The 23,708-nt window shown below is 49.8% G+C and overlaps 4 protein-coding genes across 4 annotated transcripts; 2 read left to right on the forward strand and 2 right to left on the reverse strand.

The window, feature by feature from the left end:
* Positions 1–4,090: 4,090 nt before the first annotated feature.
* F5B22DRAFT_308382 (uncharacterized protein) lies at positions 4,091–6,376 on the forward strand. Its single transcript, XM_047970605.1, has 3 exons — positions 4,091–4,521; positions 4,944–5,102; positions 5,170–6,376. The coding sequence occupies exons 1-3, from the start codon at positions 4,446–4,448 to the stop codon at positions 6,192–6,194; spliced, it is 1,260 nt and encodes a 419-aa protein (XP_047828636.1). The 5' UTR covers positions 4,091–4,445; the 3' UTR covers positions 6,195–6,376.
* A 6,993-nt stretch (positions 6,377–13,369) lies between these two features.
* On the reverse strand, positions 13,370–16,417 carry F5B22DRAFT_308881 (uncharacterized protein). The gene is made up of 2 exons (XM_047970608.1): positions 14,190–16,417; positions 13,370–14,128 (listed from the first exon to the last, which is right to left on the reverse strand). The coding sequence occupies exons 1-2, from the start codon at positions 16,279–16,281 to the stop codon at positions 13,428–13,430; spliced, it is 2,793 nt and encodes a 930-aa protein (XP_047828637.1). The 5' UTR covers positions 16,282–16,417; the 3' UTR covers positions 13,370–13,427.
* Positions 16,418–17,968: 1,551 nt separating this feature from the next.
* Positions 17,969–19,013, reverse strand: F5B22DRAFT_308891 (uncharacterized protein). The gene is made up of 2 exons (XM_047970609.1): positions 18,276–19,013; positions 17,969–18,207 (listed from the first exon to the last, which is right to left on the reverse strand). Exons 1-2 carry the CDS (start codon positions 18,754–18,756, stop codon positions 18,050–18,052), a joined length of 639 nt encoding a protein of 212 aa, XP_047828638.1. The 5' UTR covers positions 18,757–19,013; the 3' UTR covers positions 17,969–18,049.
* A 418-nt stretch (positions 19,014–19,431) lies between these two features.
* Positions 19,432–23,089, forward strand: F5B22DRAFT_615502 (major facilitator superfamily domain-containing protein). The gene is made up of 12 exons (XM_047975534.1): positions 19,432–19,869; positions 20,055–20,097; positions 20,152–20,207; positions 20,284–20,319; positions 20,378–20,408; positions 20,476–20,518; positions 20,579–20,611; positions 20,685–21,184; positions 21,261–21,352; positions 21,478–21,778; positions 21,949–22,009; positions 22,195–23,089. Exons 1-12 carry the CDS (start codon positions 19,732–19,734, stop codon positions 22,355–22,357), a joined length of 1,497 nt encoding a protein of 498 aa, XP_047828639.1. The 5' UTR covers positions 19,432–19,731; the 3' UTR covers positions 22,358–23,089.
* Positions 23,090–23,708: the final 619 nt, after the last annotated feature.

Below are 23,708 nucleotides of genomic sequence, written 5' to 3' on the forward strand. Positions count from 1 at the left end.
TTTGACGGCAATCGCATGGCAGACTGAGCGGGTGAGAAGAATGAGAGAAGGTGTCTTTGGTTTGACCGAGCTATTAAACACCTCGAGTCTCCCCGTAGAGGAGCAGATGGGAAATACATGCATGCCATGAATGACTGCTTCGCAGGATTCACCACGCCTTCATCACAAATCTTAATCTTCCGCATTGCACTAGCTTTGCACCCTTACTTACAAACAAGCGCCCCGTCTCTATACGCTACTACTGACTTGACCGAACTTATACACACGCTTCTCATGGTGTAAGTCGTCGCCCTCTCCTCCTCCTCCTCCTCCTCCTCCTCCCAACTGTTCATCCCAGCATTATCACCACCCACCCTCACCGCGTAAGGAGACCAATTCCCATGGCCTTCTTCGTCCTTACCTTCTTCTCCTTTTCATTCTTATTCTCCCCGGAGCTCTCTCTAACCCTCCCGTTACCCTCCTGTTATTGATTCAACCCGGACCTCTGTATTCCCTGCACTTTCCGCAGCTGTTTTCTGATACACTACATGTGTCGGACATCAAGTGACCGTCGGCTCCATATTACCTACTGCGCTGGATCCAATCTGGAGTCTTGGCTAGATGTAGGTACTTACCTGTTTGTTCGCTGTCGAGGGACCTCTGGATGCCTGCCAATTACTTAAATCCAACTGGCGTTCCTGGTGTCCGTCTAACGACCTCCACTATGGCACTGACGCCACACTGTCTGTCAGATGTGTAGGTGGTGTATCTCAGATGCCTGTGGTATCACGGCCTAGGCATCGCACTACCTGCCTCTAGGTACCGGTAGGATGATGTCAGTGCCCATGCTTCATTCAGCCCATGCTTCTGCCCATGTTTCTGCCCATGTCTCTGCTAATGTCAATGCCGAGATGCCAATGTCGGTGTCCATATCAAATGCTGGTATTATTAGCACCGCCGCCAATTCCCAAAGCGCCAATGCTCAATTCCCAAGTCGCAAGTGCCAATTCCCGAGTCTCCATATTGCGCATTTCCATTCCGTGCCCACCGTCAAAGTCTCCTTTCCGTCTTTTCGTGCTTGTGCGGTGTATGAGTAGCGTGCACTAGATCTCCCTTCCCGATGGATGTGCTATACTTGTCTCTTCATCGTGTGTGGATGCGCGGTACCCATACAGTATACCTAGTATGGTGCCGCTTAGAGGCTCGGCCATTCTTACTAAAAGAGACTCGCGGGCAGCACAAAGGGCATTTTTTCTGAAACTCAGAATAGATAGCTCTCCCCGGCCTGAGAACGGCAGCAACCCAAGCCGCAACCCAAGCTGCAACCACCATCGCAAGCAAAACGAAACACAGCGCCGAGTCAAACGACATAGCACAGCAATAGCAAACGTAGTATTACCGACCGGCTTCTAGGAGCAGTTAGCAAAGTGGTGGAATTAACCGTCTGCCTACATACTTCCATACGGCCCCTCTAACAAGGTAATCCACCAGGAGGCTACCTAGTAGGTAGTATCTACCTTGGGTACTGTGTAACTTGGTGCTGACTGACTGGCTGACTGGCCTGGTTGAGTGATAGATTGACGTAAACCATCTAAGCATACCCTGGATCTAACCCTGGATCTACCCTGGACTCGTCGTGGACAACGGTTGCAATCAGTACCGACGCCCAGGACCGGGCCCTCCAGGTGCATACACGTACCTGGTATTGCTTACTTGTTCAGCTACCGCATCTGCTCACCTGCCTCACCTCCCTGCTTCGTTCATTGGTGTAGGTAGTGTACTTACACGACACTGCGGTCCTAGAGTAGTGTAGTGTACGCTACGTCGATACCTATACGATCCCCATACCTTGCCTTGCCTTGCCTCGCCTTGCCTCGCCATATCCACCTGTTTAGCTACAGTACATGGCTACCTTTCGTAGCCGACCTACCTAATCCTCCCAGCTCCCAAGAACAGCATTCGGTCCGCCTCTGGCTGTTAGGCCATCCCGTAGATGGGCCCGTCACGTTACCTGTTCTGGGAAACTCAGGGGGAAAAAGACCCAAAGGCCCCAAGCCGGAGAGTTACAGGAGCACCACAGAAAAGAAGGTGAAGAGAGGAGAAGAGAGAAGTTAGCTTACACAAACAAGCAAGCAAGCAAGCAAGCAATCGAGTGAGCAAAGCAAGCGAAACCGAGTCAACATCAATAAGAAGAGCTCGATCGCGACAATCGAACTCGATCAGGTCGGACAGCTGGTACCTAAAGTCAAAGCAGCCAGCCAGCCAGTGTGCGCGCGCGGACGGCCGGACGGACGGACTAGACTACATACCTACCTACATTTACCTACCACGTACCCTACAACTGCACACCACTTTCTGCTAACCGGAGCCCACTGTCGACTTACTACATACTGCCAAATAAAGCTCGTCTTCCACTGCTTCGGTACACAGTCCAGTCAGAGCTCGTCAATCTCAGCCGGCGGTCCTGATTATTCCTGCAGGCGCCGCTTGGCCGCACTTGTCCCTCCCGCGCCTAGCCTTTTTTTTTTCTTCTTCTTCATATTACCTATCTTGCAGTAGTAGGCCTCGCCTAGCCTTGGGGGATCTTGGTTGATGGGGAGCCTCTTTACTCTTGTCCACACTACATTAAACACTACATTACACACTGCACTATTCCGGTCTTTGTCTCTCCGGACAAGAGCGACAGGCAGGACTGCGAGGTACCAGTAAGAAACCAAGCCAAGCCAGGGACAAGGGACAAGGGAACAGGAACTACTACATCCATACTACGTCCATACTACCACGCCCATACTACCACGTCCATACTACATACATACCTACCGAACAAAACCACCACGCTGTCGCCCCGGTAGGCAGAGTACCTATACACTGCACATGACCCCCCGTCCGGCCTTGTTGTTGTTGTTGTCCATCTGCCATCTCGACCGTCACTCAAGTACATCAATGGGAGTGTAAGTCAATACACGCCTTGTGTAGCGTAGTGTACCTACATACCCCTTGTTGTACACGACGTTACCTGCTACATACAGACCGTACAGACCGTACAGACCATACAACCATACAGCTATACAGCTATACAACCAGACCAGACGCAAACATACCAACGTACATACTTATATACCTACATACCTTGGTATTACATATCTACACACTCACTCACTCTCTCACACTTATTTACTTACTTACTTTTACTTACTTACATCGTACATTGTACATTGTACGAGTATCTCGATACCCTGGTACGGGACTAGTCGAGGGTCTCCCCCATCCCATCTCATCTCCTTCCCCCCAAACTCGATCCCCGTCCCCGTCTATCCGCCCCCATCCCCGTCATCCTACGATATTATAGCTACACATACTACTAATGTGGTAGTCGCTATACTTTGTTCACCCTCCGCCCACGCTAACTGCTAACTAACACCCTTACCACCGCCGAAACTAACCCAAGTGCGTACTCCGTCACACGCTCCTACTTACCTAGGTACTTACACCACTCGACCACCTCCTCCAGTCTGTCCAGTACATAGTACCTAGGCCTACCTAGGTACCTCTTGCATCCCGCCCGCCCACTGCGCTGTCTGGGCAGCGTTCCCGGCCGAGAGAGCTGCTATAAGACGGAGGACCCCTATGATTCTCTGACGGATCGTAGTAATTGCCTAGCATCGCGAGCCAGGCTATGAGAGAACTGCTCCAGCTGCAGCGGCGCATAGCTCGGCTGGTCTCCATCGCTCGGTTCCCACCACCACCACCAACCATCGCTCACTTACACCACTTACACCACTTGCACCACTTACTTCCTGCGGCCGCCGTGTCCCCTTTTTACCCACCCTCGTCCTAATAGCTATTAGTCTTGTTGGTCCCAGAGCAACCCAGCTTGAGGCTAAGGTAACAACGGGGAAATCATCTGGTTTTCTAGAGCCGTTTTCCCCGTTCTACAGCCGTTTCGACTGCGTTACTCGGCCCTTTGTTCCCTGTTCCCTCGCTCGTCTCGTCTCGCTCTTGTCTCGCGCGCGTGCGCCTGACTGCAGCAGCGATACGGCGTCCCCATCCGCCTCGACTCTCTTAGCGCAACCCAACACATCACATCTCAGCTATCCTCGGGCTATTGGCCATCCCACACTAACTCTTATACCGGACTTATACACTACCAAGTCTATCATTGTATACATTACACTACACATTACGAACCGCTTGTCATTGACCACCGAGCTTAACTACTTACTCTCTTCTGCCCTCTCCCTAAAATCCTAGCGTCACCACCGTCATTTTATTTCTATCTTTATTTTTCTGCTCTGTTCTCCCACTACGACGCTTGTTGCTCTGCGCATCGGACTCGACACGGCCTGGTCGGACCTCACATTGTGTATGCTTTTGGCAACAGCAGGTGTTACGGATATCTTTGCAAGCGGGTTTAAGCAGCGGGAGTATTAGGGAAAGAGGAAAAGGAAAAGAGCAAAAGAGACACCATGTTAATCAACGGGGAGAAATGGGCCTGCGAAGCCTGTGTTCGGGGACACAGGGTGAGCAATTGTCAACACGCAGGTGAGCGATTATCGCCTTCTTGTCCTTTATTTCTTTTCTTGTATATCTCCCAACAACTCCCTCCTTCTCGCCTCGTCGTATTCCGAGGTTGCAGACCACCACTCAACGTCCGGAAACATTCTGTTGCTGGCTGTTGTCGAAAATGGCCGTTATCAGCAGCGCATCCTGGGGCTAGCTAGCTACCCAAGTAGCTTTCGCGGTTCAGCGCCAATGCAAAATCTTATTTTCTTCGTAACGGAGCATAAATTGGCTCGAGACACTGTTACGTCAACTTACACGCCCGCCGCAACACGACTGCACCCCCATCCCCATCTCCGACCCAATTCTTCAAATCTTGTCCTTCTTCACCAAAAATTCAATGCGAGGTTACGAATGAAGTGCAATGGGCTAACGCAAACGCCAAATTGGCACGCCTTACCTAGATCGACCATTACAACATATCAACAAAAAGGGTCGGCCGGTATCACAATGCCACCACTGTCGCGCCATGCGCAAGTCGCGGTCTTCGCATGTCAAATGCGACTGTGGCGAGAAGACGCACAAATGTGCGCATCTGCAGCCCACCATAGAAGGCCACAAGGGTGAGCGCATTCGTCCTACCCTCATTCCCACCTCTCCCGTGTCCCCGTCCACCTCTAACCGGCCTAGAAACCTGCTGTTGTAATCATGGCGGGCGCTGTACATGCTGCGCAAAGAAAGAGTCCTCGCTCGATCCCGTTCCCGAGTCCGAGTCCGAGACAGAGCCGTTGGCCATCAAGCCTAAGACAACCAGTAGCAGCCGTCGCCGTCGAACCAATACATCTAAATCTGAGCCTCTGCTCAGCTTCGACGAGAATGGCCACCATAAACCTACACACAAACATTCGAGGCCTTCACATGGCTCCGGACCCTATACGTTAAATCGTGGCGTCACTATACATGGCACAGGAACTAGTTCTGGCACGAGATCTGTGGACAATCTTGTCCACTATGGGAAGGCGGGTGGTCGCTCGCGAACCGCCACAACCTCTTCGTCCGATTTAGAGGCTCGCATGATTAAATCCGAGCAAGCCTCCCCTCTGATGGGGAGTACCTCGTCTTTTCAACAGCTAAATGGTCAGTTGCCGCCTCTAGATCTATCTAACATCCGCTACCCGGAATACACACCTGCGTTCGACATGTTTGGTAGCAGCGGTCTCTCGGATCACGAAGCACCAATTTTTAGCGCAGGGTTGAGCGCTGTCTCTGTTGATTGGGCACAATATGATGGCCTCGAGGTCAATGGCACCGACAGTCTCGCCTCATCGAGCTTTGACCCCATGCAGGCGTATGCGGGATTCGATTTAGCCAGCTCCGTGGAGCCTACATTGACGTCAAATTCCGGCGACGTTTCCGAGGCCGAGGACTTCGCATCCGCATTCAACGATGGTCCATTGGACGGCTTTCGCAGCGGCGCGTCGGGTAGCTATCTTAGTATGCCCGACAATCTGGTGACGAGCAATGACCTCAGCAACCTTGACTTTGACCAATTTAAGGGAACCGCAGTCGCAAGCAAATTCATGTCTCTCCCTACGCCCCTCGACGACACGGGCTACATCGAGGACGACGCCTATTGGGGTATGAGTAATTTCAACGACGGCATCTCACATTCGCCCGACCCTATCACCACCGCACTGTGGGACAGTAATATGTAAACACGGCTGGTCGTGTATATCTCACTCACCCACATGCTTCATCAAGCATCGTGGAATATCATGACGTATTAAGCTTATGATACACGAGGTCTCTCGGGGAGTACGGTCTTTATGCGACATCGCGGCAATGATCATCTGGGAAGCTTTACGTAGCTCCTATGCTTCTTATACCCCATTGCTAAATCCAGTCACCAAATTTCTGGTCCTTTTTTTTTCTCCTTTTTTTTTTCAACCCGTTTCTGTCACGATCATGTTCTTGTCACGAATCCCTGGCGCTGGACGGCGAAAAAAAGAAATCAGACAAAATCGTTAAGAAAATGGGTACGAGCGATAAGCGCTGTTCCCCTCTTCTGCAGCGCGGGGTCATTCTATTTGCTTCAGATATTTTTTTGTTCTTACACTACAAAGCGGCGCTGGTTTGGCTGGTCTTGGGGACTTTTCATACCTGGGGTCAGGGGTTCCTTTCGCATGATGAGCTGTACTTGCCTCATTCTTGTTTACACCATCGATTATGTTGTTCCTGGTTCTTTTCTCATTTTCTTCACCACTGCACATAGTTGAGCATTTACGAGAGCCGTCATGGGCATTTAGACTACTATACGCGACACATGCGACAAACAACTTTAGCAGTAGGAGTTGCTTTTTGGGCAGGAATTGCAGCATTACAAGATTTAGAAGGTAGACATGAAACGGCTCCGGAAGGGCGTTGGTTGCTATATAGAACAGCAGAGCATGGCAGAAGCGGGAGAAATATCTTATCTAGCAGAATACAATTGTGTTCATAACGTGCGACTTCTCTCGTCCTTGTTATTCAGGTAGGTAGGTGACCACAGCAGAAGCAGAAGCAGAGGTCGAGTTGCAGCTTGATCGATGCCTGCCGGCAGGCTAAAAGAGCGTTCGCCTCCGCCAAGATGAGCGCAACTCTTTCTACCAATCAACACATCGACGACAAACACTGGCGAAGCCGATACCAAGGCTTTCGAGTCTACTCTGACAGACACGGTAGCTCTCCCTTCTCTACGTGCGTCGGGGTTTGTTCGGAGACTATCATGATCACCTAACCTACTGAGTCTCCGGGCCACTTATTATTACGTTGTTGCTTGGCTAGTTTGGGGAGGAGGGGGGGCACCTCCATCCTTTTTTTTTTTTTTTTTTTTTTTTTTTTTTTTTCCCATTCAAAAGAAGGGGAAAATGAACCCGCCCCTCCTTTTCGCCTCACTAGCTCGAAAACTTGGATTTGGCCTTTTTTCTCTTGTTACTCTGGTTATGTTTTTCTCTCTCTTGCCCTTCTGGCTGTCGGTGTGTTTCCCCTTCTGGATTCCCACTCTTTTCGCGCTTACCCGCGCGCCGACACCGGGACTAAAATTTCTTTCGCTCTCACCTCGCCCTGGTTTATTTTAACGGGGACCGTACAAATCAATCAATCAATCAATCGATCAATCGTGACTCGGCGGCGCCATTGAAAGGTTAAGTCGATGCCATTTGCCGCGGTTTCCGAGTAGATTGAACTTTGGCGCGTGCCCCTAGTGAGAGAGAGAGAGAGAGAGAGAGAGAGAGAAAGCAAAGTAGCAGTCGAGGCAGTTGTCTTCTTTCTCGCTTTAGGGAAAATCATAGATAGCCTTTTGTTACACCAGCTAGGAGCAAGCATGAATTTCATCTTTTCTTTTTATTTATAACTAGGTAACTACCTGCTTTTCCCTTCTTTCGTACCTCGGCACACCAACACTCCCACTTCGGCCAACGTCTTGTAATTCCCGTTTGACAATAATGATTGAGATGTCCACAAGAACAAGGACAATTAAACCAAGGGCATCTATCCTCTATTGCGCGCGCGCGCGCGCCCACGCATACATACATCCGGTGTGCTCAATCTCATGACGTACCCTAATTCTACAACGATACTTAGTGCGCCGCATGGACTATGCGACGGCACCACCAACGGGGGGCTGGCACCCTTTTCGCTCAGCTGCACCATTCGTAGCTCTTCGCCCAATTAAGTAATCAAGGCGGACGATTGGTCCTCTTCCACCGTTCTGCACCGTCTCAACTTATGGTGGTGTCTGGTGGTGTAAGGAAAAGACGCCTGCTAAGTACTATAGCACGATCCCAGGGATACACCCATGCGCTAGGCTGAGCTAGCTCTTTCAGCCCACTAGGTTTCTTACCGAATTCGTGGGGTGGGATGGGACACTTAGCCGGGGTCTAACTTTTACACCACGTCGAACTTCGTTGTTCGCGTCGGCCGATGTGTGGTGGTGGTTGTGGGGGGAGGGACAAATGACGGGGTGGATGAGAGAAGCCTGCCGCAGGTGACTGACTCGTAGGCCAAGCTGTTTTCTTAGCTAAACATCTAACAATACTTAATTGTAATGATAATGATAATGACAATAACGATAATCATGAGATGGATACAGCTAAAGCAACCTTGGATGAAGCATTATCCTAGTTTATGGGGATGCTCTACGTAGTAGATGGAGAGAGAGAGGGCGGGGGACAGAAGAGATGCACACCTAGGTACATAATGTAGTTTAGATTGATTCTTCTCGGCGCATCACGTCTTTTCAAGTTATCTGCACTAGCTGCCCGTCTGTCCGTTTTACCCTCCCCCTTTCCACCGACTCACTCACTCACTCGCTCTACTTACATGTAGTTTATAGTAATGGGTAAGTATGTATGTATGTACCGTTATGTAAATCAGCCTGAGACCGTCAGCAACTCCTCACATTGGCAACAGTCTCAAGCTCACATGTATACTCACATTAACCCTCTGCCGTCCGTGTAGGATACAACAAATTAGGCGTTTTAATTTACATGTATATAGGACCCGTCTACTTGTTCTGCGCTGTTTGGACTTGCCAAGTTCTGGGCTTGTTTGGCTGTAGAGTGCCGCTTGTCTAGGCAAAGGCTTGGAATTGGAGGAAATAGTGTAGACTGTAAACTTCTTTCTCCATCTGTTGTCTGTCTTGCATGTAACATTTACCCGCCCAAGGAATTTCTGGGGGGGATTCGTTGCGCGCGGCAGGCAAGCTTGCATTACATACTTAATGTATGTATGTAAGTCGGTACTGTTTTCTATATGTACGTCAAAGCTGTCTAGCCTACCCGTCCATCAATGAATATATTACATCACTGGAGGGGTTATTCAAGACTTACTTAGGATGAATAAGTCTTAGCGCTGCTAGACCTACCCTTCTTAGTTCTTGGAAAGCGGCTTTCGTTCAAGTATGCGCATGTAGGTAGGGTATTCTTGTACAACGAACCAATGTCGTTGACTTTCTTGCATGATTTTGTGCAGGTGAAACAGGACAACGGTTGAGGATATTCAACGTACTTCAAGCATAATAATATAATTGTTAATTGCCGAGAAGGCTCTCGCAAGCAATACATTCATTCCAATGGAGGACTTTCCAACCCCTTGTGCTACCATACATCCCATGCTCTTTGTCTCACTTCCTCCGTAACGTTCCCTTTTTGCCAATGTATGCCATGATCTTGCGCTCGTTTTTTCAACAACTCTATTATCGTCTTGTTAAGTAATCGATTGATTATTCACAAAACGGCCGGGTCGGAGAATTAGTTCTCGCTTAGGTCTCGCTCAGAGGTGCGCTGATCTCACTTGCACTCTAGCAATGCTAGTGGTATCATTCATGGCTCCTGTCAGTTTCCCCTTCGAGTCTTCTTGCCCAGGCCACATTGTAGTCCCTCATAGCATTCGCTTAGATTATTCACGTCGCTTGTATCAAGGTCTTCGTTGAATAGTCTAATCTCAATATCTCGAGATATTAAGGTGCTTAGGGTATGTTCATATGCGAAAACAGCATAGATCACTGTAACCTATGAATTTCTTAAACATATGAAAGAATTAGGAGAGAAGCTTTATATGTGGTGTTGGGGGTATCCTATATCTGTTACGAAATCTTGCCGGCTCAACATTACCTACGTCATACACGGGCAACGGGAAGAGGTGAATTGACTTTCTTAGTCATGAGCAACCGACCTTGCCATTTCGGGTGACACTCTTGCTGCTACCCGTATTCAGACCTGGAATTGGGGGACGGAATAGAAAGAAACGGGGCCGCCGGCAACTTTTTTCTGTGATTGAGAACATATCAACACACGAGTAGTTGGTGGAGTATGGCTGATTTACATACTGGTCTCGCCAGCCCGTAACCAAGAAGCTGTGATAGGTAACTAACTTAGCTCAATATAACTTGGACAGTCAAGAATTGTCACATGGACTTGTGGTATAAGCAATTCGTCCCGATAGAAAAAACACGTCTAGAGCTTACATCAAAATTGAATACTAGAGATGTAAGACAATATCGAGGCATATAGGTAGGTAGACTGGGTCGTCTCTACCTAGCCGTCCAGTAAACTACACAACACAACACAACACAACACAGCATCTGTGCTTTGCGCTGCACATATGCAGAGACACACGCTCCATCCAGACTTCTATTCGGCGACTTCCCTTTAAGTAACTAAGTCTTTTTCACAACACACAAGTCCACGAAGGTGCCCGACGACATCGCAATCGCAAACTCCAAGAACATTCGCCAGCGCAGATAAAACTATGGTTGATGACGATTGATGACGGCGGACCCCGCCGCCGCCCCCTTCCCCCCCAATTGGAACATAGAGGATGGTGACAAAAGGCACAGCCGTGTGGTTTGCTGACCGTGAGTGATCCATTTCAACAGGCCATATTCGCCGGTGTTCGCCGGGGCCTCTAAGTAGAGGTGCAGTCGCTACCGAATTAAGAAAAACCATTCACCACAGAGCCTAAGTAGTTAGCTAGTTATTCGGGGGACACGATGACCGGATAGGTCAAATGGTTCTTTCGGAGTGCGCATCGTCCATCCTCCAAGAAATAGTCCACCTGCGTTCTCGGACCTTTTTTTTTTTTTTTTTTTTTTTTTTTTTTTTTTTTTTTTTTTTTTTTTTTTTCCTTGGGTCCATACTCTATCATGTTGCGGAGAGGGGCCGTGGGGTTTGGTGGTTGGTGGTGATAGTGGCGAACCGAAGGGCATAGCAAAGCCCGGTTCTCAACGCCCGGGAAACACGGCGATTGACTGATTGATTGATTGAGTTGATTGTTCGTGCGTTCATACCCGCCTGCGTCATCTGACCAGCCTGCAATGTAAACCATCACGAAAGGTGTAGGCAGTATTTGGCTGTCTCGTGGACACATGCCTCGCAGATTTTACACACATACATATGGCACGCCCTGTTGACTCTGAAATAGGTAACTAGAAGCGCGCTGTGGGCTGGCTGTCTCGGCCCGTTCGCCTTGCTTGCAAGCAAGCATTGTTGCGACGGAGCCAGCCCGGCGACCCCGTGTTTGACACATTGTTGACGCGAGTAGACGTTGGCCAAGATGAAACCGCGCCTTTCGCGACGGGGACGGGACTATGCGCATACATGTATATGCACGCGGTTGAAGAGACTGGGTACAACTAGCAGTTATGTAGCTATTCAGCGGTTATCAGCTCCTGGGCATAGACGTCTGTCCGCACGTCAAACCGGCTTGGTTCTTGTAACGAAGCTCTGGCGCGCTCAACAAACATATGCATGTCGGGAAGGGAATCTTGGATCTTGCAGACAGACACGCGATCTGAATACAACCCTTAGGTGCCTATTAATATCGAGTCTATCCCTCCGCCTGGCTTTGGATTGCTTCCTTCCTGTGGCGCGCTGTCGTATTCTTGACATACATTTACTACGAAAAGATATCACAGTCTCTGGTTAATGGCCAGCTCGCCAGGCCGTCTTCGCCCTCTTGCCTCTTTTGGGTACCAGGAACCTTGTGATTGGACGCCAGACAATTCCCACAACACTTGGCACTCAATGCGACGACTGAGATTGGAATGAAATAAACCCCCGAAAACCCGAGTAACGTAGGTGTCCGGCTCAACCCGTCTCATAACCCGTGTTTTTTTTCTCTCGTTTCTCGGTTCTTTTTTTGTTACTCACCCGTATTGTTTCGGATATTGAGATTTAGACAATGTCGCAACGAGGCCCAGCCGCCGTTGGTCGCTCACTCATCGTCGTCATCGTCGTCATCGTCGTCATCGTCGTCATCGTCGTCATCGTCGTCATCATCATTCATCCACTCGCCCTTCCCCCGTTCCACACAGCACAGTCGGATAGGCCGGGAGGAACTGCCATGACGCACATTCACGTAAAACTCATACACAGACTCGTGCTCGTGCTCAAGAGCGCACGCCGACTAATCGCTGTATTCCACGTACCATGGGAAGTCTCAACATGACCAGGCCAACCTAGGCACAGCTCACTTAAATCAAAACACTTACATACGTAACTGCGTAATAGTCATTCGAGTATAGGTACGCAATAATTAGGTTAGATCCCCCTTTCGTTTCCGGGCCGAACCGAATTCCCTCGATAAATAGACGGAATATCCGGCTCTGTTCTCCACCTAGCCGTAAGCCGCTAACAGCTGCGATATGAATAGACCCTTCCCCCCGTCCGTGCGTTCCCGAGCAGGAGGCCACGGAGAGTCTGAATTACACTTTTTTTTTTTTTTTTTTTTTTTTTTTTTTTTTTTTTTTTTTTTTTTTTTTTTTAAATTTGCAGATACTAGTAAACTCGAGCTGAAGGCGAGGCTACAGCCGACGCCTGTGTTCGCACCACAGCGGCAGGTTCACATATCGTCATTCCTAACAAAAAAAAAAAAATCCTACTCTCAAGTTCACGGCAAATGACAAAAACGATCTCGTTCGTCTCTTATCCTACCCAGGCAGCGCGACAGCAGATCTAAGAGTAGTGTAGGTAGGTACATCGAGGGCCTGATAGAAATATTTACAGTAGATAGCTTCATGTCATATGTAGAGTAGACGTTATCTTTGATTATCTTATACAATACAATTCTTCTGTGAGCTTTTTATCATCATTAGGGGAGAAAGCCCCAGTCATGTCGCCGACAGTTCCAACCATCGATATGAAATCGTCACACACCATCCACACACAACCCTCTACCGCAATACCCGTTTCAAAAACCTCATCATCGTCATTCCCGTTAATTCATGTGAGAACATATATCCATGACAATACAGTACCCGCTGAAGAGACTCCTTCACACCTTCCAGTCAACTAATATCTATTCTACAAAATATATATACATGAGATCTCGACTCGCGGAGAATTACGCAGGCGCGTCATGGGCTCTGCGGAGAAACAGGTGTCTTCCTTCTCTTAAGTCGGTTAGGCAGGTCAATCCAGCCCATTGGTGCCATTACTGGAGTGCGAGATACCAGCGAGCACATTAAGATAACCGGTTTGAAGGATGGGTCGCGGGTCGAATCCGAGGTCTGCATAGGTCGTGCTTGTCCTGACCGCTCTTGGTTCAGCAGGGTTTCCAGTCTTTGCCGCTCCTATCCCCGACGCCGTGGCCATCTCTGCCAAATGCTGCAGGGTCTGGTCGGCGGTAGACTGTGCTGTGGAAGGCCGGAGCCGTTCCGTGATGCGATCTCGTATGATACTGTCCCAAGTGGATGGTGCTAGTTGGTGCTCTAAGAGATCTTTGAGAATGGGCATCACTTCCTCCTTTGTCTTCTCTAACCTCGCCAACTCTAAAAGTGATAGAGTCGTCAGGGAGAAGAAATGGTGGTTTAGTGGGCTAAGAAGCGCCGTGTTGGTTAGTAAGACACCCGCAGATCCCTTACAAGCCCATATCACATCATCGGACAACGCATTTGACTGAAATAGGTAGCAGAGAAGCCGGCCGTGCCAGTACACGAGGTGGAGTAGGGGGTGCGTTTCTGGGGTTATATTAGCTGGGAGATCTTCCCGGAAAAGTTCAATGGAGAGGTTGAAGAAGCCATTCAGTATCGGTACAGCTCTTGAGTCATGTGGAAACGTTTGGGGAGGTGCGAGAGAAACTGGGGAGAAGTATCCAAATATTTTAGATAATCCTGGATAAAGACATTAGTATGAGCATGTGAGATCTCACGTGGCAGGAAACACAGTACTCACGTGCAAGATGATATACACTCTCGCCGAGCACTGAGACCAGCCCGGGGAGTGTCACTACACTGTCGTTTGGTATGAATAACGGACTTGCAGTTGACAGTGCATTCCATCTATCCATGATGACGAGGGTCCACCACGCGCGAATGGCGATACTTTCGTCAGAGTCACCATCTCGCGGCTCATGGGAACCAGGATTCACACTGGCCACATGAAGCCGCATAGAGTATGCTAACCCTACGGCTCGCCCTAAGATAGATGCCTTCGAGGGACCACCATGTTCACCCTTTAGAGACGGTGTACCATAGTTATCAGTGGCAATGGCCATCAATATCAGTGTTTGAAGATGCACAAGGTTTGAGATCGAGCTCCGAGGTGACGCGTCGGATTCCCACTGAGCAACAACCCGTGTGGTCGAGCCAATGTCGCCCGTGGTGTATAACCCTGGTGCTGAGACACAAGACTGCATTGTACCATAGAAGGCTTCTATGAAGGCGTCTTGGAGAAGCGATGGGCATTGGGATAGCTGTGCTTCGACGCGCTCTTTGCTGCTCGCAAGAAATGGAAAACATGGGTGTACGACGTTAAGATAAACTCCAAAAGCATCGTTAAGTAGCTCCTTTGAAGGAGCCGAGGAGTTGAGATCCATGGGGACATCGTCGAGTGAGGCAGTTGTTCGAGACGGTGTATCCATGTCCGGTTTGGACAGCGGCCGTGGCGGTAATCCGTTAGTCGAGTACGATGCTGTCTTGGGGCCGTTCGAAGGCGTTTGATATGGCTGAATTGGCCGCGGATCCGAGCTCCAATGTCCTTGCCGTGATGGATTAGGCGTACCAAAGTCGGCACCCGATATGCTGGAATATGGTCTTTTCCGGCTGCTTTCCTCGTGTTCTGTGGAAGGCGAGAAGATATCTGACGACCCGCGCCTGCCGCCTCCTAACAGCTCCGATAGCGAATCGAGGTTCCCTTCACTTGCCAACTTCCCCTCTATATTGTGTATTCGATCGGCCAACTCCTTGATATAGCCTTTACTTGGGCCACGTTTCTGGGGAATCCTGCTGAAGAGACACCGAATTGAGGATCTCCGGCAATTAGAACACGGTTCTTCACCTGTTTCAGACGCAGCATCGCATTTTACCTTTTTGCGACGGCATTCGTCACAAGCACGAGATACTTTTGATCGCTTTCTAGGTGGGATGTTGTCCTGCCCAGTATGATGGGAATGGACAGAGTACTGTTGGCTGAGATGATCCAGAGCCCCATGCGGTTGGAGCAGTGGACGTTGCTGCAAGGGCTGTGACTGCTGTGAGAGCTGAGGTTGAGAGTGGGACTGTGGCACGTGTTGATCATGAACATATTGTTGGTGCATTGGTTGAGCCTGATGTGGCTGCTGCTGATCTGTCATATAATGCGCCTGCTGTTGCAGTGACTGCTGCTCGTCGGCTAAGAATGAGGATTGTGATGATTGTTCTTGAGACCGTGGTCGCGAGTCTTCGGTATGATCAACGGGAGACTCGTTGGCTGCTGTGGGCTCTTCAACATGCGACAGGTCTTGATCGGCATGATTATTGAGATCATGCGCCAGCTGGTCCTCGTGCTGCTCGTGCTCTTGTTCTCGGGATTGCTCGGAGTGATCATGCTTTGGCAGTTCTTGCAGTTCTGGTTCGAGGTGCGGCGGATGGTGCTCGTGTTGCGGAATCCCATTGTGCAAAGCCGTCTCACTAGTCGCATTCGTTGGTTGGTTGGGATCATCGAGAATAGCGGTGATACCGTGGGCAAGCTCTTGACTGAGATCCTGACTCAACTGCGCGGCTATTCGTAGCTCCTCAGCACTGGTGATGGCATGGCTCTCCATCTCAGGGTGGGGTGGTTCAGACTCTTCCGCTTGCACTTGCCCATGTTGATGTTCATGCTCATGTTCGAATGACGGCGCTGTTTGCTCGGTTTGCTGTTGTTCGTGGCCGGCGGGGTCGTTGGGGTAGATCGAGGTGGACTCTGGCGCGTCAGCTATAGGCGACGGGTACTGCTGTAATACACTATCATCATGAGCATCTCTGTCTGCCTTTATCTCATGTTCTATAGAGTCAATGCCAGGCATGACGGGCGGCTCTATGCCTGGCTGACCGAGCCGGGCGCGCGTCAAGCTATGCGAGCTCTGGTGAAGATGGAGATGAAGATGCAGCTGGAGCAGACGGTCAAAGTGGGTATGTAGGAGCTAGTTTCGCAACGTCGGCGCAAGCTAGGTAGTAAGGACGCGACGATGTAGAAAGAGACGACAAGGCCGAGCGAGTTCACATGGAATCAATCACAATTGAAGTCTCGAGAGTGCGCAGCAGACCAGCGAGGTCGCCAGGTATAATCCCTAGTCGGATACGAATTAGATAACTACGAATACACGACATAAAGATGCAGACAGTGCCCAAATGTGCCCAAGTCGTCACCTGCGATATACAAGAGCGACACAGCTATCGACAGCTGGAAGCTCGTGGCACCCAACCAACACCATAGCAACGGCGGGCACGTCGAGACGCGTTGATAGGTATCATCGGCAAGAAAGAATTGTAGAAGGGAGAAGATGAAAAGGCAGTGTTGCGACTAGGCATGACGAACCTCGAAGCGATGATCCCCCCACAACCGCCAAAAAGTCGAAAGGAAAGTTCCCAGCTCGCAGATACATGTAGGAAAAAGGAGGGCTTTGGTGGGCTTGGATTTCGGGGCGGCACGGAGGCGGAGGAGGAAGAACTCGAACGACCGAGGCGGTTGACTCTGGCCTCCGGCGAATTACTTTTTCCTTTGTTACGTGGAATTGGCAATTGGGGCCGACCGGGCAGTGCAAGATGGGGGAGGAAGAGGAAAAAGAATTTTGCGTGTGTGGCAGGAAGACGCACTGCAGCCCGGAGGCACAAAATGTGCTAAAAAGGCGATGGTTAACTCGAAGTACCTAGCTAACCGACGGGGGGGGCCGAGGTACATGCAGAGCCCTATATCACTCTTATCCCCGCCTGCATACAGTTAGCCGGCAAGGGACTTGTCACTGGAGTGCATTGCAGATACCTACCAGCCCTACCTAGGTACTATAGGATATCAGAATCTCGAGGTTGTTGTGTCTGAGAACGTTCAGCTGTTCTCTTTTATGTAGCTAGGATTTATGAAATACGCCTCTGACGTTCGTAGGTGGGAAAAGATTACACGATTGGAAAGACTCGAGAGAGGAGCCTAATCATCCAAATTGCCTCTGATAGCACGTTAGGCATGCTGCCACAACAGCTTTACATGAATACAGTGGCTTTTCTTAACTCTCTCTCTCTCTCTGTCTGTCTATCTGTCTCTCCCCCTATATGTATGTGTGTGCGTGTGTTGTACGTGTTTGTATCCCTCTGTCTCTGTCGTGTTAACGCCGTTCGATAGAGGAACAGGCAAGCTGTACTTCCAGCCGTCTAAGAGAGGAACGGCTCGTTGCTACTTTAATTTACGACTACCACCTCTATATTGTCTTCCTTCGCCATGCATGGATTGGCACATGGCAATTATATTGGCCTCCTACCGAGCCGTGTTAACCGGCCATTCTTGAATGTCCGAATGCGACGTCCCGAACGTCACTATCCATGCCCGTATCAACAATTGGGGATTTCACACCTGGTCCCCTCACCTAGGTTAGGAGCTTCCAAGCCTGCCGGGTGTTGGTACATTACTGGCCGTAAATAGCTACGTAGCACCAATGATATTTTCTCAGCGGCCGTGAAGCCGACGCCGCATGGCTTGTTGTCCGAGCTGAGTATCACCCCTCGGCCGACTACGATGACCCGTGAAATAGCTGGTCCCTTTCCAGAGTCCAGTTATCGATTCATATACGATCAAGCATCTTATCATTCCGCCAAGGCTTCGTTCTCCTCCATTCTCTTCGACCAGAACCCCTTGCCGTAACTGACCAATATCTCGGCTCCTTTCGCGATGCCACCGGCACCGGCACCGGCCTTCGCCTTCGTAGGAGCATTCTTTCCCGATGGCAGCACAAACACTGCCACTGCAGCCGCTAGCATCAATGACGTTGTCCCGTACAAAAGGCGGCGTAGCATCTGTCTTTTCACTCACTGCATTGCTGACCACTTCGCGCATCCCAGCATAGTTTGAATTCAGCGTTGGGGCGTTCGCGGACGCCACGGTAATCATTTACAAAACGGGCCTCGTTCCCAGCCTTCTCGGCATCGACAGCAACATTGATCTCCCTGTTCAACCATAGATCATAATCTGACTTTTCATGGCCGAGGTTATGAGGCGGGAGTGACGAGTGGACGATGCCATAGTAAGGGACGATCAGCGTGCCCGGTTCGAGGTGGCGCGCTGCGAACAGTCCGGCTTGGCCGTGTGCCGGATGCGAGGGGTCACCAATGGGGATTATCCTCACCAAGGAGCAAGGTCCTCTAGGGAAGTTGGCCGGTATTGACGCCGTGAGGTCTGGTGAACATATCCGAAGCGCCTCGAGCTGTGTCTTGGTGACATGGGGCGCGAAGGAAGGATGGGTGAGGTAAGGGACGGTTGGCGGCCAATTCTTCGGAATTGCGTCTTTGCCCATCTGAATAGGCTGCCCCTTGGGCAACAATGTCTTTATAGATAACCGGCAATAGCTGCTCTCCTTCGCAATGATATGGTGCCCAGGTATTCTCACATATGCTATAAATTGCTTGTGTCTATGACTATGAGGCACTCATCTGAGTGTCCTATCGTAGTGTAGAGTAAGAGTACACGTACCGGTATGTAGGTACATGCTTACTGAGGGGTTGGTGGCCCTAGGGATGTGCTGAGATCACGGGTGCTAAGCTAGATAAAGTAATAAGGTTAAGGTACTTTACAGAATCAGACAGGGACCAACTGCCGTGCTTTTAAACTCAGTCCGTTCAATTTTGTATTGTCGGTTAGAATTGGATCTCAAAGATCATTGACATACCGCTGATAGCACCTGTGATCGAAGCTGCCGAGACATATATAGTAGAGTATATCACAATCGTCTCTGCTTTGGTGACAATACAAGAGCCTAAGGCCTGTAAAGCTATCCGATTGATGATTGATATGCTCGGGTTGATTATACTATGTATGTATGTACCTACTCAAGGTCCTCGCACGATTGGCATATCCACAAGTCTGTAACCTACTACGTAGACGCGACGAGGGTTAGCGATGCCAATAACGGACGGCCCTGCCAGTGGTGAGCTGCAACTCTCTACTCTACCATGGATTAGATAAATGTGATGTGACGTGATTGATGTAAGGTCAAGCATTTTCGGTGCAGATGCACACCCCCACCACCTTACCGACTGCTTTCCTAGAGAGGTAAAGTGAATTGTTCGCTTCCCCAACTCGCTGGCCCTAAAGCCGATGATCCCCGGTTTTCGGCGGCCTTGTCTAATTCTACTTACTTCGTATGCCCGGCCGCCGATGACGAAGTCGGTATTTCCGCTGGATGCGGCTGACCGCCAACCAAGATTATTCAATCTTATGGTTTTCATGTTGACGTCTTCGGAGTCACTTTAATTGTCCGTACAGAAGCATCATGATGGATGCGGCTCACAACAACGCGCCTCCTGGGCCTGACCCGGCGGCGAGCTGGAGGGCCGATGGTTCAGTGGATCATCTTCAACCTGCCGAGTCCGAGCTTCAGATTGATCCGGCCCTTGAGCGACGTGTTGTGGTATGAATCTCAAAGTTTGACAACTTGGCCCGCACGCTACGCTTCCCTCTCTTTCATCCCCTTCTCTCATATATGGTGTGTCCATACACGCTGTCCGGTAATTCAAATATGTCGTGTGCTATCATTCACCTCTAGATGCTCGGGATGCCTTGCCTTGTGTGGCTGCTAACTGTCCTGTCGAGTAGAGAAAAATAGACCTTCGTCTGATTCCACTTGTTACAGCTTTATGTACGTAGGTATATTGCCACAGATGAGATGGAGTGAGCGACTAAGAGTCGGCAGACCTAGTCGCGTTCCTGGATAGGTCCAACATTGGAAATGCTCAACTGGCTGGGATGGTAAGCACATCGCCTCGTATCAAGGCAACTGTTTTGAAATCTAAGCTGTCGGTCTAATTAACAACTTTACTGCCAGGGCAAAGACTTGGGTCTTAACGACTACCAATATCAAGTGAGTTAGACTTCTGAGGGCGTTGAAAATCCGAGGCTAGGCTTAACAAATTATGCAGTGGCTTTTGACGATATTTTACATTCCCTATAGTCAGTGTTATCACTTGCGTGTCTAACCTCCGCCAACTCATCTTTTCTGACACTCCTTCTACGACAGTCGTTTTTGAGTGGGCCGCATTGATGTGGAAATTAGTCCCGCCGTTCGTTCACACCCTTGATACTAAGCCAACTTGAATAGGCTGCTGATTGTCAGGGTAAAGGCATTGGTGGGCATTCATCTGTGTCCTTGTTTGGTGAGTTATCCTCTCGCTCTTAGAGACGTCACCGAGACATCACCGAGACATCAAAGCTCACTCCTGTCTCAAGGGGAATAGCATCCACGCTACAAGCCACTGCGTACAACTGGTCTGGTTTATTGGCAAGCCGCTTCTTCCTTGCCACTGCAGAGGCAGCCTTCGCACCTGGTATTCCGTACTTGCTCTCATTCTTCTACAAGAGGAACGAGCTGGGACTGCGATGCGGTCTCTATGTTTCCGCGGCACCTTTAGCCACAACTTTTGCTGGGGCCCTCGCATATGGGATTACCTCCGGGCATGCTGCTATCGCCAACTGGAGGTTGCTCTTTATTGTCGAAGGTGTTCCTTCCGTTCTGCTCGCATTCGTAGCGTTCAGATATATGCCCGACTCGGCCGACACAGCTCGCTTTCTGACTAAAGAAGAGAAACAGATTGCTAAAACCCGGGCACTGCAGCAGACAGGAAGTGAAGGCAGCGCGCGCATTGGACACATCGACTGGAAAGACACGTTTCACTCCCTAAAGAATATCAAGACGTGGATACCACCATTGATGTACTTTAGCTGCAACGGTAAGCTGGACGCTAGCCTGACTGTGATCCATTGGTTATTGTGTGCTTACTTTGAGACATTTTTTCTCTCTCTTAGTTTCCTACAGCAGTTTACCTGTTTTTCTCCCAGTTATTCTGGAGGGCATGGGTTTCACAGCTATCAACGCGCAAGGTCTTAGCGCGCCCCCTGTAAGTAGTGATCCGAGCCATGTTAGCCGTGCTTCACCCATCTGTGATTGTAAGGGGGTATTTCAACGGATTTGGAAGCTCTGTAGATGGCCTACAAACAGGCAATCACTGACCAGAGTCTGTAGTATGTGCTGGCCTTTATTGTCTGTGTAACGACAACTTGGATAGCAGACAGGACTCAGCAGCGCGGACTGATGCTTGTCGTGCTTTCTTTAGTTGGAGGAGTCGGGTACATCATTCTTGCCACGTGTGAGAGCACGGGAGTGCGTTATTTTGCAGTGTTCCTAGCGGCTGCGGGTGTGTTCCCATGTATCGCCAATATTCTCCCATGGACGATCAACAACCAAGGCAGCGATTCCAAGCGGGGTGCCGCTGTTGCGCTGCTAAACATCATAGGTCAAACAGGGCCACTCCTAGGCACGCGACGTAAGTGGCATTCAGTGTCGTGCTTTTTCTTTTCCTTGCCTTCACCAATGGATATGTCCTTGAATCTCGGGAAAATCATGTCTCAAGGTGCCTCCCGTACTCTGAGACTTTCTGAGACTTTTCTGCGCCATACCCGCTATGGCGATTGCTGATCCTTGAAACTACATCAGTTTTCCCCAAGCGCGAGCAGCCATACTATGTCAAGGGTATGAGTATTTGCGCCGCCTTCATGGGTACGTATCAAAACCTGCTGTGCTGGTTGCGAGACCTGGTGTTGGTAGAGAGATCGATTGTCTTGCAGAGCTAACGGTTGCTATAGTATGTGAACCTTTAAAATACAGAAACACGATTACCAGAATCTGTGTGAATCTGGAAGTATGCAATAAAGAACCGGACTAACACAACCTGATATGGCAGTTCTTCAATGCCCTACTCGCCCTCACGCTTCGGTTTTATCTAGCATGGGAAAATAGGACATTCGAGCGTAGAGACGCGGAAAGTAGGCAAAACGGAAGCATGTGCAAACCTGGCTCGACGGAGTTCGAAAATGAGGGCTTTGGATTCAGGAACGTATTATGATTGAGGGTTTCGAGACAGAGATAGAGTAGGGCAAGAAGCCATATAGCAATGTGGGCAATGAGGCCATATATCTTTATAGTCAGGTCATGATGCAGTTCTGAAGTTGGAACTCGTAGTCTGACTCGATGACGCCTCTGACGCCTCTGACGCCTCGAACCCTTCAATTAAACTACTGAAACTAGCGGTAGTACTATCTATCGGGTACCTGTAAGGCTCAAGTAGCATTTCTCGTGTGTCTACATAGTATGATGCCCATGGAAGAACAGCGAGTCAAGAGACTACGGTAGCTCTTCGATGGCGAGTCGTCGCTGTCCGACTTGGACATCGGAAAATAATGCGTTGTGGGATGGGGATGGCTATTCACCGTCTCGGTACCTAGGAGGTAATGATGGGGTTACCTAGCGGTGTGGCGCATACTTATCATACAACAAACACTACCTAGGTACTAACCACGAAGAGGATAGAGGCGACGACCAAACTAGGTACTACTACGACTTGCCCATGGAGGATTACGCTACGTGAAGCATCGAATTTCAGAATTTGTAAGCTAAAACCACATATCGTTTGGGCCATGATCGGCATCCAAGTTCACTTGAGCAGGGAACTAGGCAATCTAGATGTGGCTGGCTTGGAGGCTTGCTCCGTTTCGACCCCCCAGGCTATGCCTGTCTATCTATCTGTACTTCGTACGGAGAACTGTGTATGCGATTCTCGTGCGCGAGGGGAGCAGGCCACCAAACGAACGACCCAGAAACAAGAAGCGCAGTAGATACTCAGTGGACATGCGGGTAGAGATGCGCATATGGCGAGTGAGTATGGATACCGTAGATAGACTTACTCGAGAGGCACGACGTCGAGTGCTCAGGTAGGTAGGTCTGGTAGGTACCACCAGGTAGGTATGTACAGTACTGTCCCGGCACCGAGAAATAGCGCCCTTCCCATCCTCATCCTCACCATCCCATACATCCACCAGATTTCCACCAGACATCCACATACTGGTACATACACAGGCACTGCACAGGCCAGACAGGCGAACAAGGGTGTCGACAAGGGTGTTGCACCGTCTGCACATCACGTTGCCACTTAGGTGGACGGACTGCTAGTCTACTGGTACTATACCTCGACCAGGCTTGACCACTTGTCGTCCATCGCTGAGCTTCTGGTCCGCTTACCCATGCTCCATGCTTCTGCCCATGCATGCATGCATGCGAAATGTCCTCAATGGTCACTCACTCACTCCGCTCTCTGTCGGTCGAATGTTAGCTATGTTTAACATAAGCTACCGGTATGTATGTTTAATACTATGGTAGATACTTAGTACTCTTTTGAATAGTGCGACCGTGTCTTGTCT

This window comes from Xylaria bambusicola (assembly GCF_022495145.1).
Source record: "Xylaria bambusicola strain CBS 139988 unplaced genomic scaffold F5B22scaffold_36, whole genome shotgun sequence".
NCBI lineage: Eukaryota > Fungi > Ascomycota > Sordariomycetes > Xylariales > Xylariaceae > Xylaria > Xylaria bambusicola.

Excerpts from the sequence above, each read along its gene's own strand:
- F5B22DRAFT_308382 (XM_047970605.1), top strand. The coding sequence starts at position 4,446 with ATGTTAATCAACGGGGAGAAATGGGCCTGCGAAGCCTGTGTTCGGGGA. Across the intron at positions 4,522-4,943 it reads GAGCAATTGTCAACACGCAG|ATCGACCATTACAACATATC; the intron begins GTGAGCGATTAT and ends CGCCTTACCTAG. Across the intron at positions 5,103-5,169 it reads CACCATAGAAGGCCACAAGG|AAACCTGCTGTTGTAATCAT; the intron begins GTGAGCGCATTC and ends TAACCGGCCTAG.
- F5B22DRAFT_308881 (XM_047970608.1), bottom strand. The coding sequence starts at position 16,281 with ATGCCTGGCATTGACTCTATAGAACATGAGATAAAGGCAGACAGAGAT. Across the intron at positions 14,129-14,189 it reads GAGTGTATATCATCTTGCAC|GATTATCTAAAATATTTGGA; the intron begins GTGAGTACTGTG and ends GTCTTTATCCAG.
- F5B22DRAFT_308891 (XM_047970609.1), bottom strand. The coding sequence starts at position 18,756 with ATGGGCAAAGACGCAATTCCGAAGAATTGGCCGCCAACCGTCCCTTAC. Across the intron at positions 18,208-18,275 it reads GCGAAGTGGTCAGCAATGCA|TGGCAGTGTTTGTGCTGCCA; the intron begins GTGAGTGAAAAG and ends TAGCGGCTGCAG.
- F5B22DRAFT_615502 (XM_047975534.1), top strand. The coding sequence starts at position 19,732 with ATGATGGATGCGGCTCACAACAACGCGCCTCCTGGGCCTGACCCGGCG. Across the intron at positions 20,098-20,151 it reads TCCACTTGTTACAGCTTTAT|ACCTAGTCGCGTTCCTGGAT; the intron begins GTACGTAGGTAT and ends AAGAGTCGGCAG. Across the intron at positions 21,185-21,260 it reads GATGTACTTTAGCTGCAACG|TTTCCTACAGCAGTTTACCT; the intron begins GTAAGCTGGACG and ends TCTCTCTCTTAG.